Source organism: Benincasa hispida, chromosome 6 (genome assembly GCF_009727055.1).
Source record: "Benincasa hispida cultivar B227 chromosome 6, ASM972705v1, whole genome shotgun sequence".
In the NCBI taxonomy this organism is placed as follows: domain Eukaryota; kingdom Viridiplantae; phylum Streptophyta; class Magnoliopsida; order Cucurbitales; family Cucurbitaceae; genus Benincasa; species Benincasa hispida.
Genome location: NC_052354.1, coordinates 3201222 through 3217551, shown reverse-complemented (window position 1 = coordinate 3217551; position 16330 = coordinate 3201222). Strand labels below are relative to the sequence as shown.

Here is a 16330-nt window from a genome sequence, read left to right as displayed (position 1 = left end):
CTTCAAGTTCCATTTCAGAGAACACTTCTCGTCGATGAACTTTATTAGAGTTAGCAACACTTGCTTTCTCTAACTGGAGGTTATCTTGAGAATTGATACTACTGGTTTCTTTGTCATCCATCCCTTTGTGCTAAAAGAGTAAGAACTGACATTTAAACAATTCTTGCAACGAGTCCAAGATCTCATGTGCAATGACCATGTTCTCAACCCTTTTGGCCAAGACATCAGAAATGCTAGCAAAAATGTGAAGTCGGGCCAACGAGTTAGGCTTCATCTACACCTCATATGCATTATGAACATTTCGCAGTGCATCAAAGGTCGGGACTTGAGGACACTACTCAACCATGAAAAACTCAAGCTCGTTTACCACAAAATATGTCTTAAGAGACTCTTTCCAATGTATGTAATCGGTCAAACTAGAGGCAACTAACGGAAAATCATTCATGTTGCTAAAAAACAAACATATTGACCTACATTAGGTTTTAGCAAATACTCGTTTGAAAAACAAGATCCAATACGGTTTAGCAAAACTGAAATGAACCCCGTGTGACATCTAGTTTGCAATGATGCTTCAAAGGTTTAGGACAAAAGCCACCGAAGGGTAGTCAATTTATCTCTCCTCTGAATTGAGACATTCTCAACAAGCCATTAATACCAGAACAACTCTTGTTCCTATAACGACTAGCCATCATTGATTTGGTCAAGAAATCATTAACTTGCTTAACAATTTTTCGTAAGTGTGACCCGTCATTTTAGGCCCTAGAGTTCCGCTCCAAGCAGCCAATCCGAAGGGAAAAAGTTCGATTGGGGAAAAAACTATAGTGACCCTATCCATTTCTGGAGTTCACCTTGATATTATTGGCCAACTGCACAAAACCCATCTGAAGGGGGACGCTTCCAGGGTGGCACGAGGGAGTGCAAGAATTTCTCATGGTGTGAACTAATGAAGGAGACCGCAGGACATGTTGACACACATCCTTCGCCCACTTACTATAAATACTTTCTTCGTCCACCTTGATATTGACTCATGCAAATACCATCCAAAGGGGGTTGCTCCCAAGACATTACGAGGCCAAGCATGAATCTCACGGCGTGAACATTTAAGGAGAAACGTGAGTGGAATCATTGACATATCATACATCTCTTCCTCCCACTGAGTATTTTATGACCTAGGGTTTAGTTTACTTAGAAAAAACAAGCTAAGTATTTTAACTAAGTTACTTTTTAGGTTTGCCAAAAGTAACGCTTACTTTGGAAAGTTGAACAAATTTTGATCATCATTCATTAAACTCTTTAACGAAGTCCTTGATCAACTGTCGCATGCTTGTAGCAAATCTATCTAATTCACCTTTCCAGGTAAATTCCCAGGTAGGGGTGTTTTGTTTCTGTTAGCTTAAGTACCCCAGCGTAGATAGAACCTGTCTTAGACAAAAGATCCCTTATAGATAGATTTAATACAAATTTAATCTTTTATGAAAATCAATTTAATCCTATTAAACCGATTTAAAAGATTAAACTTAGGTATCTAATCTCATTAGAACCTTGAACTTAGGTCAATCTCAATACAATTTTAGAACCCTTTTAAAACATGAGTTCACCTAAGTCCGCATGCAACTCTTTCTTATCGATTTTAGTTATAATTTCCATTATAACGCTTATAACGGGAAACAACCAAAACCATTCATAATGCAAAGCTACACATATAAGGCATTCATAACGCTTATAAATCAGCCTAAGTGTCATGCTCCGTGCATTGTTCATTCATTGCTACTTTTATATAACACTTATATAACAAAGCAATGAACCAAGCATACATGCTTTCATACATCCTTATACTATAACTCTTATAATACAAAGATGGTGCATAAATATGCTTAATGCATGCATAAATATAACTCTTATATTTCATGATGCATGTGCATGCTTTCTTGTAATTTTATCATGCCAGAAACTATATTATAACACTTATGATATATGATGCATGAATAATTGCATAACCTAAGGTGGATTTTAAATCTATATGTCATACACTATGATAGATAAACAACATACATCCCATGTATATTAAACAAAATTTTATGAATCGGGATAATTAGCCTCAAGTCCTTAGAAAACAAAGCTAACTATTACAAATAGCAATAAGTCTCCAGTCGAAACAGGCGAACTGGGTCTTGAACCGTTCCCGCGAAGAAACGCGTCTCCTTGATCGTGTACCAAATCCTTGTGATCGCCTACACGATAGAGTAAAATCTTTACTCAATCGTTTACCAACAATTCCCGAGCTTAAACAATTGTTTAGCAACGATTGTGTACTTTTGACTATGCGATGAAGCATGAAGGCATGCGATCGTGTAGCGCGCATCGTGCAACGCAAGCCTTAAAAGATCGACTAAACGACAATGAGGTCGTGAAGCACAATCATCTAAATGATTGCTGAGCAAGTGTCAAGGTATCGTATACCGGGTGATCGTGTAGTCAGTGACTATGCGTTGAAGCATGCTAACTACACGATTGTTTAGTGTACACGCCTTTTATTAAACGATGAGCATCAAATGCTCTATGCGATCGTTTACCTCTAGTGTCCACGCAATCGAGCAACCAATGCTACGGGATAGAGTAAACACTTTGCCTCATCGTTTAGTAAATACTACATGATCGCTTAGAACATTTTCTACACGATCGTTTACCTTAGGCTACACGATACGATCAACCTTTGGTCTTCTTCCTCGATGAGAACCGCATCTCCATGCTTCAAAACTTCATCTCGAACAACTCAACAACTTCAAACACTTTGAATTACGACCAATTGCTCGTTAATTATGTCCAGAAACGTAAGGGCCCTTATAAATTAACACTTTGTAAATTTGAAAAACAGAGGTAACCATCCTGTAAACATTCATCAATACATCCACAAATGCATTTAACACTTAAACGCAATGCAGAAACCTTAAAACCCACCACGACTATAAAATAAGTTCAAAACAGAAATGGTAATTTGGAATAACTAAACAACCTGACTCTGATACCAATTGAAGGAAATCAAGCATGAGGATTTCCATGAGCAACGGATGGGATCGTTCTAAATTCCATTCATATTAAACATACAACATGCTAAATGATGATACAAGGGATAGAAGATGCATACCTTTGAAGAACCATTCTTCATAAGTCCCTCGATCAATCTACAAGCATCCAAGAACAGCCCTTGAAAGCAATGAACAGAACATAGCACGAACACAACGAAAACAACGATTGGCCAACTTGATCCACAAACTGAGCGAGAACACCACCACAATGGTTACCTTGGTATTCTCGGTGTGATAATCCAAGAGTTGTGGGCCCTGTATGAACTTGGCTTGAGGAAGAGACTGGAGGTCTACGATCGAGTAGTCGATCGAGCAAGTGGGAAATAAGATGATGTCTATCGTATAGAAGATGTGCTCAATCGTTTAGTAAACGACAGTCTATCGCATAGACTTGCCACTCGATTGTTTAGTTATGATCAAAAGGTCAACGATCGTGTTGTCAAGTCTTAAACGATCGTTTAGCTACGAGTAGTTGAATGACTATCGTATAGTCAAAGGTAAGCAATCCCTTAGCTGATCGTGTAGTTTCTCAAAGCTATCGCTTAGTGAAACTCTTTCACTTGATAGCTTATCTGTGAGTTCTTTCCGAATGAAGTAACTCTTTTTTAAAAAAAAAATAGGAAAACAATTTTCCTTTTTATCTCACGGTTACCATAAAATCATCAATAACCTCCCACTCAATTGGTTATTAGAGAAAAAGAAATTAATTATCATATAATTAATGTATTATAAATAAATATGATAACCAACTTACCATATTATATTTATGACCTATAATTTTAATGTTTCATCTCATGAAACATACAAACCATAGTTCTTTTTCTATTTTATGGTACTAAATATAAATCATATTTACATTAATTCCTCCACATGATGTATCTCATACATCACCCCAATTATATCATATATAATTGAATTTTCTCTTGTTAATTTAAACACTTCAAATTAACCCCAAGAACTGATTCTCAACTTGAATCCATTGAGCTACCAAGGAGACCTTATGAACCTGTAGCTTGAAGCTCCAATGGTACATGAATAATTTACTAAACTCTTTAGTCACGGGATCCACCATCCGTTAACTGCCGGACACTCCACTAAAGATCGACAGCTATACTCTTCTCACTACAAATATATTTCTGTGTCCATATCAACCAATCAATAGTGTGATAACCCTTCACAGATCGCTCGTAAGTACAATTGGACCAATTTACCGTTTTGCTCCTATAATTACATCTAACTCCTTAAGTACCACTGATTCCTCTAATGAACAATAAGTCATAGTCCTACTATGACTGGTCCTCTCTTCCAAAGAGAGGATGTGGCCACTATGTTCAAGACCCGAAATTAGCCCTTAACGGAGCAATCTATCTACTTACCTCTGCTTCGGGGAAGGATTGAATTCCGTCTTGTGTAACTGAGTTCTCAGCTCCCCAATCAGAAAAATACCCAAAAAGGTAAGCTTGTTGAGTTGGCAATCTGGCCACTCTCACCCATACTAATCAAAGGACTGCCCTCATGAGCAGGAGTTCCCATAACAATTAGGATTAAGGTCATGTCACCTATGGTCGTTTTAGTGAGATGTAAGTCTCAATTATCAACGACGTTATATAAAAAAAAACTAATCATCTCGTGGTCCCGTCTTATACAACACTTTTAAACCTCCACAAAGTATAGGACACCTCGTTGTATAGGACACGTCTTATCATCTCGTTGTATAGGACACCTTCACTCGCATGTCTCTATATGAATGGTCAGGATCAGACCATCTGTAGTAGTTCACAACACTTTTAAACCTTCACAAAGTGAGTCGTATCCATAGTGTCACCAAGATAAGGTATCCCTTATTTATCCTTATACTACAGACCTTTTAGGTTATTACTTAAGGCATGATCCACTTGTATATCTCATATATATGCTCAAGTTTACATACAATAACCACGGATCTTTGTTATTTAGATATGAGTAAATGCAAAAAAAATAACTTTTATTTTATTAATAACAATGTGTACAAAGTTTACAAACTACAAGACTCTGGGAGAATTAAGATGCCAATCCCAACAAACTCCTCCGAAGCTAAGTCTTAGGCTTCCCCTAAGACTTAGAATCCTTTCTCTGGCAGCTATGACTTAGGCTCCCCCTAAGTCATGATAATCTTCAGAGTGTTGTAATCAACGAATGAAGAACTTACACAATGAAATAAAGTGAGCAATAACCAAGAACACAATGTAAAACATATCAATCGGTGTACTGTAAATGTTTTGCTCTCAAAAACATAAATCGATATTATAAAACTGCTCACTGAAAGTAAACCAAGACATTTCTTTTAGACGGATCCAGAAAAGAAAACATCTCCCAAAAAGGAGAAAATAGATTGTGACGCAATAAAGGAAAATATCAAACTAAATATCATTGTCGGATATTTATAGATAAGGAAAGTATTTTGCAAAAATATATTTTGATGTCACGACCAGATGTTAAGACTTTATTTGAGACATCTGCAAAACCACTGCCTTAGAGAAAATTAAAAAGCCAACAAACCAAATCTCCAACAAACTACCTACCAACTGACGGTACATTGTTGACTCTCCAAGATCTTTGCTTTCATGCATGCAAAACTTTTTATTAACCTCCATTGGTGTAGATATTGGCTTGTAGCCACTCATGCCATACTTTTGCAAAAGATCCTTTGCATATTTCGATTGTCCAAGGAACAATCATTTTTCTGAGCACTCTATCTCTAATCCGAGGAAATGCTTTAGTTCTCCAAGCTCTTTCATTTCGAATCACACTAGTAGATTCTGCTTTATTTTTCAAACTTCTTCTATGTGGTCTTCTGTTATAACTAGATCATCCACATAGACTAATATGATTGTGATCTTTGAGTCTTAAGCTTTAACAAATGAGCTTGAATTTGCTGAATCTACTACAAAGCCACTTTCAACTAGAAATTTTGTAATTTTACCGTACCAGGCTCTCGGTGCTTTCTTCAAACCATATAAAGCCTTTCTCAGTTTGCAAATGTAGTCATGATGAGTTTCATCCTCAAATCTTTTTGGTTGCTCCATATATATTTCTCGATCTAGGTTTTTATTTAAGAGAGCATTCTTCACATCCATCTACCACAGCTTCCAACCCTTACTAGCAACAAGTGCTAATAAGACTCGAACAGTAATGAGCTTTGCTAAAGGACTGAATGTCTCATCATAGTCCAAGCCATATTGTTGAGAAAACCCTTGAGCCACCAGTCGAGCTTTGTATCTCTCTACGGTCCCATCTGCTCGAGTTTTAATTTTGTAAACCCATTTTCAAGATATGAGTTTAATATCTTTAGGCTTCAGCACCAAGTCCCACGTTCAATTCTTTCTCAATGCATTAACTTCTTCTTCAATGGCTCTTCTCCATCGAATATTCTTTGACACTTCTTCATATGTTGTTGGCTCCTCAAACATTGGTAATGCCACATTCACGTTCCTAGAATTAGGTTTTCTTAGTCTTGTTGATCTCCGTAACTGTGGCTCTTGATTATGTACTTAATTTTTCCAAGGACTTCGTGTCCCCAATTGCACTTCTTTGTCTTGGTCATTTTGTTCTTCTCTTTCTATTGGAGCTTGTTGTACTTAACTTATTTCTTCTTCTACTCCTTCTTGAAAGACTTCTCATCTTTGGGTGTTTTTTCTAATTTGGGTGCCCACCGTGATGATGCCTCATCAAATATCACATTCCTTGATGTATAGCATTGTCCATTGATAGGATCAATGCACCTCCACCCTTTTCTTTGATTGTCATATCCAACAAAGATGCATCTGATTGCTTTCTTGTCAAGCTTCTTTCTCGGATGATCTGGTGCAAACACATAACACACACAACCAAAGACTTAAAAGTGTCCAACTATTGACTTGATATTTAGCAATCTTTCATAAGGCTGAACACAAGCCTTTACTGGGGAAGTCTGTTAACCACATGGATTGTTGTTCTCCTGCATTCAGCCCAAAATCTTCCTACCAAGTTATTTGCATGTAACATGCTGCGACATACTTTTGCAAAATGTCTATTTTCTCTTTCTGCCACTCCATCTTGTTGTGGAGTGTTTGGGCACGTCAATTGATGATGTATCTTATACTTTTGCAAGTATTGAGAAAATTCATTAGACGTATATTCTCCCCTGTCATTTGTACGTAGGTATTGAATTCTCTTTCTTAATTCACCTTCAACTTGTTCTTTGAATTCTTTAAACTTTATAATTGTTTCAGACTTCTTTTACATAAAGAAAACCCAAACATACCTAGAAAAGTCATCAATAAAGGTCACCATGTAGTGCATACCACTGATTGAAGATTGTTTGACAGGATAAAATTCATCCGAATGCACCAGCTCCAATGGTTGCTTGGCTCTGAATTTGGACTTCTTGAATGGCAGTTGATGTGCCTTTTCATACTAAAACCAGCACGGACCATGTCTTCTTTAATATCAAGTTGAGGCAGACCCTTAAGCATAGACTTGTTTATCATTGTCTTCAATTTGCTATAGCTAATATGACCAAGTCTTGCATGCCACAAATTTGTTGTTTCATTCTTTGAGGTTTTATTCACATAGGCAGTCTTTGCTGACATGACATAGATAGAGTTCATTCTTCGCCCTTCCATCAACTGCATACTACTGACTTTGAGATTATGGTACATCTTGACACCATGATGTCCAAACACAACAAAGTTGCCTGATGATGTCAATTGAGATACTAACACTAAATTCTTCTTCATTTCAGGCACATAAAACACGTTTTCTAATTCCATTTGATTGGAATTTGCACGAAGCATTATCATAGTTTTGCCAACATGAGCTATTGGCAACTTCGAGTTGTTTGCAGTGGCAACAACTCGGCTTCCTTTGCACTCAAATGTGTTTGGCAACTTCCTCTTATCTCCTGTCATGTGGTTAGAATAGCTTGAATAAAAAATCTAATCATTTTCATAATTTACCTCGTATACATAGAGAGTCAACACTTCGTTCTCCACTACATTGGATGTTGATTGGGCTTTGGAATCTGTTGTTGCAAAACATGCATCTGCAGTCCATTCTTCTTAACTAATGCTCTTAGCCTAGGAGGTGATTGCGTTGCTTTCTGCTACTCTTTTCTTTCGACGACAGTCTCTGGCATAGTGACCTATCTTTCCACAGTTATAACATTCACCCTTTTTTCTATGCTTTTGATTTTGATTAGTGTTACAAGCTCCCCCTACTTGAGAGCGTTTTGGAGTTTCTTCATCTCCATTTGATTCTACTTTCTTTTGATATTTTGATTGACCTTTTCTTTGGCCATTAAAGAGCACTTCTTCGTTATTGCACTTTATTGTGACCTCCTACATTTTCTTAGCCAATACTTCTTGACTGGAAAGCATATTTTCTAGGTCAATCAATCTTGAATAGCAGCAAAGCTTTTATATTCAGGTTTAAATCCATGAATAGTAATTCTTCTCATCCTTGATTATGAAATAACGGGAGTAGGATCTAATTCAGAGATTTCACATAGAGTTTTCATCGTGGTGAAGTATTGGTTGATATCATCTCCCCCTGAGCAATTGACAGGAGCTCGTTTTCTAGAAACTGCAATCTCGCATCATTTTTCTTTGAGAAAAGTTAGCCAAACGTGTCCCATGCTATCTTTGGTGTCTCCGTTGAATTGACGTGCTCCAACATTTCTTCATCAACCGTAGTTTTAATTGCAAACATCGTCTTACTTGCCACGATATTCCATTTGTTCAAAGTAGTAGCATCCTCAGGTGGACTGACTTCAGTGCCTCCCACAACATCCCACAAGTCTTGGCTTGGAGGTACTTCATGCACGTGGATCATGTTTTGTAGTTTTTAGTGTTGAGCTTCTTGATTCCTCCAACAACTTGAAGGTCTCCCATCATCTTGTAGTGATGAATGCACTCCACAAGTAGCTGTGTCCCAAACNCTTAGAGATACGGCTTCATGCATGTGGACCATATGTTGTAGTTCTGAGTGTTGAGCTTCTTGATTCCTCCAACAACTTGAAGGTCTCCCATCATCTTGTAGTGATGAATGCACTCCACAAGTAGCTGTGTCCCAAACAACAAGCTTTACAGTCCAAAACTGTACTCGATCTTCAGAAGCTCCACCACAGCAAACTTGTCTCTGATATCACTTGTTGAATAAATTGACACCAAAAAAAAAAGAGAGAGATAACCTTGAAAGAAATGAACTTTTATTAAGAACTTATAAAGATGGACACCTTTGAATGATACTCTTTTACTCTTAAGACACCCACTCAATTTTCTACACTAGCTCTCTAACTTTACTTTACTTGCATATGAGATCACACCTTATATTTATAGGCATGAGATCCTTGGACCAAGTAAAAAGATTTTTCTTGGCTATTCTTGGATCCTGCAAACATTCTACATATTTAGATTATCCTTATCTAAAGGAATTCTCCTTAAATCTAAGAAAAATCTAAAATATTTTTAGATATTTTCTTTTGAGATATTTATTTTACATATTACAACATATCTCTAGAAAATAATCTAATTTTACATTTTTATGTCATATATTAGATAGTTCAAGAATCTCCTAGACTAGTTAGTGTTGATATATATATATATATATATTTAACAAATGGTACCTATTTTTCAGATTACCATTGATTTACGTCTCTAGATAAACATGGTCTAATCTCAAATATAGGACAACCAAATTCAAAATGGAACGAAATTTTATCTTATTTTTTATTTATTTATTTTTTTTTTGGTTAACTTATCCAAATTAAGAACACAATTACATGAATATAAACTCTACCGAAAAACACAAAGGAATAAAAGAAAGCTAATTTGAAGAAATGACAATTTAGAGTGACATATGTTTGTGTATGAAATCAGTTGCATCTTTAATTAGCAACGAAGAATCCTTGAGCTCAGGAACTGCATAAAATCCATGAATAGCATTTGGATATTCGACCAAATCAACTTCTTTTCCAGCCTCTTTCAACCATTCGTAATACCTTTTTTGCCAATCTTGTAACAGGTCTCGTCCTCCCACAATCAGAAGCGTCGCCGGAAACACTATGCTCGACATGTCTCCGACACCGGCTCCGAACACGTGGGCCGCCGGGTGGTTTCTGCTTGACCCATTTGGCAAAAATGCTTTCCAAGACCAATCCGTTTGTTGCAAGGTCAACATTGGTGATTCCTTAAATTGAATCTCTGAATCAGTTCTCTCTTCTCCGCCAAAAAGTGGTTGTATTGCAATTAACCCTTTGATCTTCACCTGTTAAATTAACGTTACATCCAAAAATTTTAAGTTAACGATGGCCTATTGACCTTGTGGCTTTGAGGGAATCATAAGTCAAAAAAATTTAAATCTCCAAGTGATAAATTAGTAGCCATGAAGAAACCTATGGCCAATCTATGCATGTTTCAAAGCGTTTTTTAAATTGTTAAAAGCACTACAAAATACATTTTTATTTAGTAAAAAACAATTTTTCATTTAATTTTAAACTTTTGAACACGATTTTCATATCATTGAAATTGATTTTAAATGATCAAAAGTATTTTTTTTTTTTGAGTGATTTTAAAAATAAAAGAAGTGTTTTTAATTTTTTTTAGAATCCCTCCCAAGCTTTGTCATAAGTAAACCCTTCACGTTGGATGGTAGCTTGGGACCAAAGTACTAAGGAATATTAATTCTGAATTGAAATATTGTTAAGGGGTGTGTAGTTTAACTTTTTCAAGTGTTTAATTTAGAAAAAAAATTTGAAGTGTTTGGCAATCATTAAAAATAGATTTTGCAACACTCTCAAAATATATTTTCAATTATTTTTATAGAAAAATTTAATAAAAATAACTTTTCTAAAAAACATTGTTTTTTTTTAAAAAAAAAAAAAAAAACATTTTGTGTATAGTCAATCCAAACAGGCCCAATACTTCTTACCCCAACTTTCAAAATTGCTCTTAAAGATTCATGAAACAACCGAATCGATGTGAAGAAGGATAAAAAATCAAGACTTTCCTCCCTGATATGAACCAAGCATTTATAAACAAAGAAGAGAAAGTAGAGGATAGGGGCTGATCATTTTTTAAAATAATATGGAAGTATCTACCGCATGTCAAATGATGTTATGAATAATGTTACAACATTCCAAGGAATGTTCAACAAACATAAATAACAAATAAAGTAATCATCAGAGATTGTTAACCCAATTTGGTGAGTGGCACCTACGTTTCAGAGGTAGTATGCCCAGGAAAGATAATTTCACTAATATATAAGATAAGCAATTACAACATAATATTTATATATTTATATATATATATATAATACACCATTATAGCGACGTCTGTGGAACTTAACAACTCAACCGTTCACCTAGGCTCCTTCTAGATGATACTTAGGCTTCCTTGAGCGATAACATTAGTGAAGAACTTCTTCTGCTCCCCCTAAGCTATGATACTAGTGAAGAACGTCTTAACCTCTCCCTAAGAATGTGATTCACTCTCTGCTAGACTTAAGCTCCCTTTAGATCGTAAAACTCCCTCTCACTTGAACTGTATCTTTCCCACTTGAACAAAGACCACTTAACTTGTTCAGCTTAGGCTCTCTCTAAGTTTGAGAATCTCTGTCAAGAAGTATAAACTAATGAAGCACACAGATAACTTGGAGTAGGTCTTCAACTTCACAGAAACACAACCTTCAACGTCCTTAAAGAATGATAGAGAAACATTTGTGATAGAAGGTACTTCACAAGACAACGACTCTCCAAATATTTTCATCAGAATGGCCAACCCTAAACCAAAGACTAAGGGACTTTAAATAAGCACAAGGGAAATATTGAAAGAGCAACCCTAACTTCCAAAAATACTCACACATGAAGAAGGAAAAAAATACAACAATACAAGATTTTTCACATCGGAAAATATTTTACAAAGACAACATTTCCAGAAAACATCTTTCAGTTAGATAGGTTGAATGCAGAGACAACCCAAATAACATCTGTTTGACTTAAAACAAGAGGTAGATGATTCTAAACTAACAAAAACTCAACATCTTCATTAATCAAACCGAAAAATGATCCTATCAAGAGAAAATTTTAAACTGCCACAATGAAAATCAAACTGTGTCAAATATGTGGAAAACTTAACCGTATTACTTTAAAGTGTTGTAATAGATTTGATCATATCAAAATGACGAGATCGATACCAACAGCCTTAATATAGCAGCTATGACATATCCAAATCTATATGCTAATTCAAGAGCAACTTCACACATAGTAAACGAAACAGGCACACTAATGTCTCACTTACACACCCTCCCAAAGGCTGTGATAAATTGTTTGTGGAAAATGAAGAAGCTTTAGAAACATTTATCACATAGGTCAAGTAGGATTCACATTCAAAACAATACACTCAACTTAAAAGATGTTTTAGTGGTTACCTACTTTAAAAACAACCTTATTTCTGTGAGACAATTCATTAGTGTCATATTATCATGGTTTTGTTGTAAACGACAAACAAATGGGGATCAATCTTGAAGCTTGATTGAAGAAGCCAGGAACACAATTACATATATATATATATGTATGTATTTTGTTCGATTCTAAACCTCTAGCATAGTAAAACATGCATAGTATTTTTTTTTCTTTTTTTTCTCTTGAGGTCAAGAATCCAAAAGGTTAGGACCAATATTATGGGTTTCACTAAACAATCGTATATAATATAACATTATATTGAAACCAATTTGAAAAATAGTTTAATCGGTGTGATCCAATCCATATTTGTACTAAAACAAAAGATTATTAAAAAAATTATTCTAAAATAAAAAGAAAATGAACCACTCCGATAAAATATCATTATCTATCCGTGATAGACCACAATAGATATCTATCGATATGCCATCTAAACTGCACCACGGCTGCACACAATTAATCACTTTGTAATTTATTTTTTTTTTAATTATTAAAAAAATATTTTGATACGTAGAGGAAAGAGATCCTTGCTTGCATTAAGTATTGATTCATTTGACCTTTATTTTATTATCTAATTTTCTTTTCCGTAATATCTAGATTTGAGATGCTAGGTACATCTCACTCTCATCACTCACATCAATTAGCCAATAATTCTGAATTCAAGATTTAAAACTAACTCAAAATCGAAGAGTAAAAACAAAATCTTTACCACTTACCTTCTTGAAGTCGTGGCTACCGGCTCTAACTGCCACGTGGTGAGCCAGGTTGCCGCCAGCACTATCACCGGCAAGGAAGCACCGACTAACATCAACATTCACCGGAAAAACACCACAATTCAAATCCACACCGTCAAGAAATTTCAAAGCATCAAATCCATCTTCATACGGAATTGGGTATCGGTGTTCCGGAGAGAGGCGGTAATTTACAGACACAACCACCACACGTAGCTCACGTGCGAGTCTTCGACAGAGATCATCGTAAGCCATCGAATTAGCCCAAAAAAACACAAACCCGCCGCCGTGATAGTAAACGACGACAGGCAGGGAAATGTTATCGGCTAGCACGGAAGAAGAAGGAAGAAAGAGGCGAAACCAAAGATTGCGGGAGGGGTCGAAAACGACGTCGTTAGTGGTAACGCCGTAACGGGGTTTAGAAGAAGGAGGGATTTTGGGGTCGAAGAAGCTCATCAAGAAACGGTTGACGGTGATGTTAGGGCGGCGACTTATGAAGGAGGCAAAGGAATGGAGGCGGAGAAGAATTCGAAACTTCAATGGAAGCTTTGGAGGTGTTTCCATGGCTAAACTTTATATCACCATTTAGTTTCTTTCTTCCAAAGACCACTTTTGGTATTTAGTTTTGGGATTTGGATATATATGGTATATTTATTATTTGATTTTGTATTGGCTAAAATCATATTATTAAATTTTTGTTGGTATCGAGATATTTCCATCAATATTTTTATGTTTCTATAGATTCATCCGTACAAAAATCTACAAAAACATAATAATAAAACAATAAAGTATTGCTAATGTGACTCCAATATAAATAATAAATACTTGGACTTGTTTTAAAATATTTATTTATTAATTTAAATTTATTTTTTTAACTTCTTTTATTTTTATAATTTTTTTAAATATATCTGTCAAAATTTTCATAAAATTAAGACGTCAATATTTTCATCGACATTTCAAACATCGGATAAAACTAAAATATTGAAATGATATAAAATTACGATTAAGAATTTGGAAATGGTGTAGTGTAATACAAGTTTGGTTAAAATAAAAAGGTTCTTTCTACTTTTTAAGCTTTTAAAAAATGTTTAGAAACAATTTGTACCATGTTTCAAAATTACTTATAAATTTTTTAAAGGTCCATCAACCTTAATCTCTCGAAAAATATTAGAAGATATTTCTTATGTACCGTTAATATAATCCTCTAGGAAGCATTTAAATTGTTGTAATAAATCATGATTATGAAAATATGTTTATGATGAAATTTGTTGTCTAGAATCAGAATTATTAGAAATGTTGGCTTTAATAATATAAAATTACAGTTAAAATTGTAGAAATGGCATAGCATATATAACACAAGTTTGGTTAAAATGAATAGGGTTCTTTCTACCTTTCCCACTTTTAAAAATGGTTCATAATTATCTCTTAGTTTTTTTTTTTTTTTTTAATATGGACAACAACTATTAGTACCTTATTTAAAAAATAATTTAAAAAAGTTATATTAGTATCCTTAATTTTTAAAATAATGTTTACAAATATTCTTTGGTACAGCTAATATATTCTTCTTTTTTTTTCATTTGTTCAATTCTTTACGCTATCTCACCAACTAAATAAGTCTCAAAATTTCTAACTCAAACTTAAAATCACACAAATCCTAAAAAAAAAATTCTCCGGTTAAAATTAAATAAAACGTTTAATCAACAAATATAAATGATAACATTTTTTGCTTTAATAATTTTTTCAGAAATATCAATTATCATTTATATTACCATTGATATCTGCATTGACGTCGATATTACTATTTTTTTCTTTTCCGTAAGAAAAGATCCACGTAGCAATTCAATTATTTATTTGCTCTAATTAATACTCCAAAAGAAAAATGTGTAGCAATTAAAGAAGCATTAAATTGTGGTGTCTAAGTAGAAGTAGTTGGTTCCTTTTCTACATCACCTCTTAATATCTTAATAAAATATGTACTCATTGAACATCTGGTGAGTTGACTCTCGGCTGCCAAATATTCAAATCTATTAGATTAAATTACAACTTCAGTCTCTCTACTTTAAGTTTGTTTCTATTTGGTCCTTCAAATTCAAAAGCACCTAATCAGACTCTAAACTTTCAATCTTATTTTTAATATGTTCTTAAAGTTTTACTTTTTGAAATAGTTAGCACCTCGTTTCGAAAATATTTATATAGACTTTCAAAAAAAAATTGCATCAAATACTTTTAATCCCTAATAAGAATATATATCACAACAATTTACAAAACAAGTTGTGAACAAAATGTTGAAATATGTATAAATAGCAGTGGTTTGGTTATGTTTTTCAGAATCGTTGACATTGTAAAACCTTCGTAGTATTTGTCAAACCACTGAAAAAAAAACAAAAAACAAAAAGAAATTCCAATAAACATGTTTTGTTGTATTGTTGTAGTGAATGTTTAAAAATGTTTTTACTAACTAATCATTTTTTTTTCCATATAATATACAAATCTTGTTTTCTTCCTTCATTAGAAATTCTTACATCAATTTTTTCAACATCCAAACAAACTTCCTTAAAGTTAGAGTATAAAATCCCAGAAAGCCCAAAAATCAAATCAACAAATTCTTCGTGATTACAAATTTAGTGTGTTTCCTCCTATCATTTGTTCTCAAAATTATGACCCAAACGTTCAACGGATCTTTCTCTTTGTATATTTAAACTCAAAGAGTATATTGACACATACTCAACTACTAATGTACAATGATTTTAATAGAATATTTAAGTCCCAAAAGTCTCTTTGATGATTATATTATTCTTTATCTTCTTGTTATCTTATATACCATAATTGAAATGGATAGTTTTAGAGATTGAGAAATAAAGGACAATAAGAGGGTATAGAAGAACAGAGCTAAGATAAGAAAGTGTTAGATTGTATATTGGAGCCGACGACAAAAAAATTTGAAGAGGGAGGTGATGAGGTATAGATAAACAACTTACATTCATATACTAACGGTAGAAGCATATTTTTAATATTTTTTAAAGTTTAGCAATATGATT

General features: G+C 34.3%; 1 protein-coding gene across 1 annotated transcript; it reads right to left on the bottom strand.

Moving 5' to 3' along the window:
• Positions 1-9818: 9818 nt before the first annotated feature.
• Positions 9819-13903, bottom strand: LOC120079570 (probable carboxylesterase 18). The gene is made up of 2 exons (XM_039033798.1): positions 13278-13903; positions 9819-10370 (listed from the first exon to the last, which is right to left on the bottom strand). The coding sequence occupies exons 1-2, from the start codon at positions 13854-13856 to the stop codon at positions 9951-9953; spliced, it is 999 nt and encodes a 332-aa protein (XP_038889726.1). The 5' UTR covers positions 13857-13903; the 3' UTR covers positions 9819-9950.
• Between the last annotated feature and the right edge of the window lie 2427 nt (positions 13904-16330).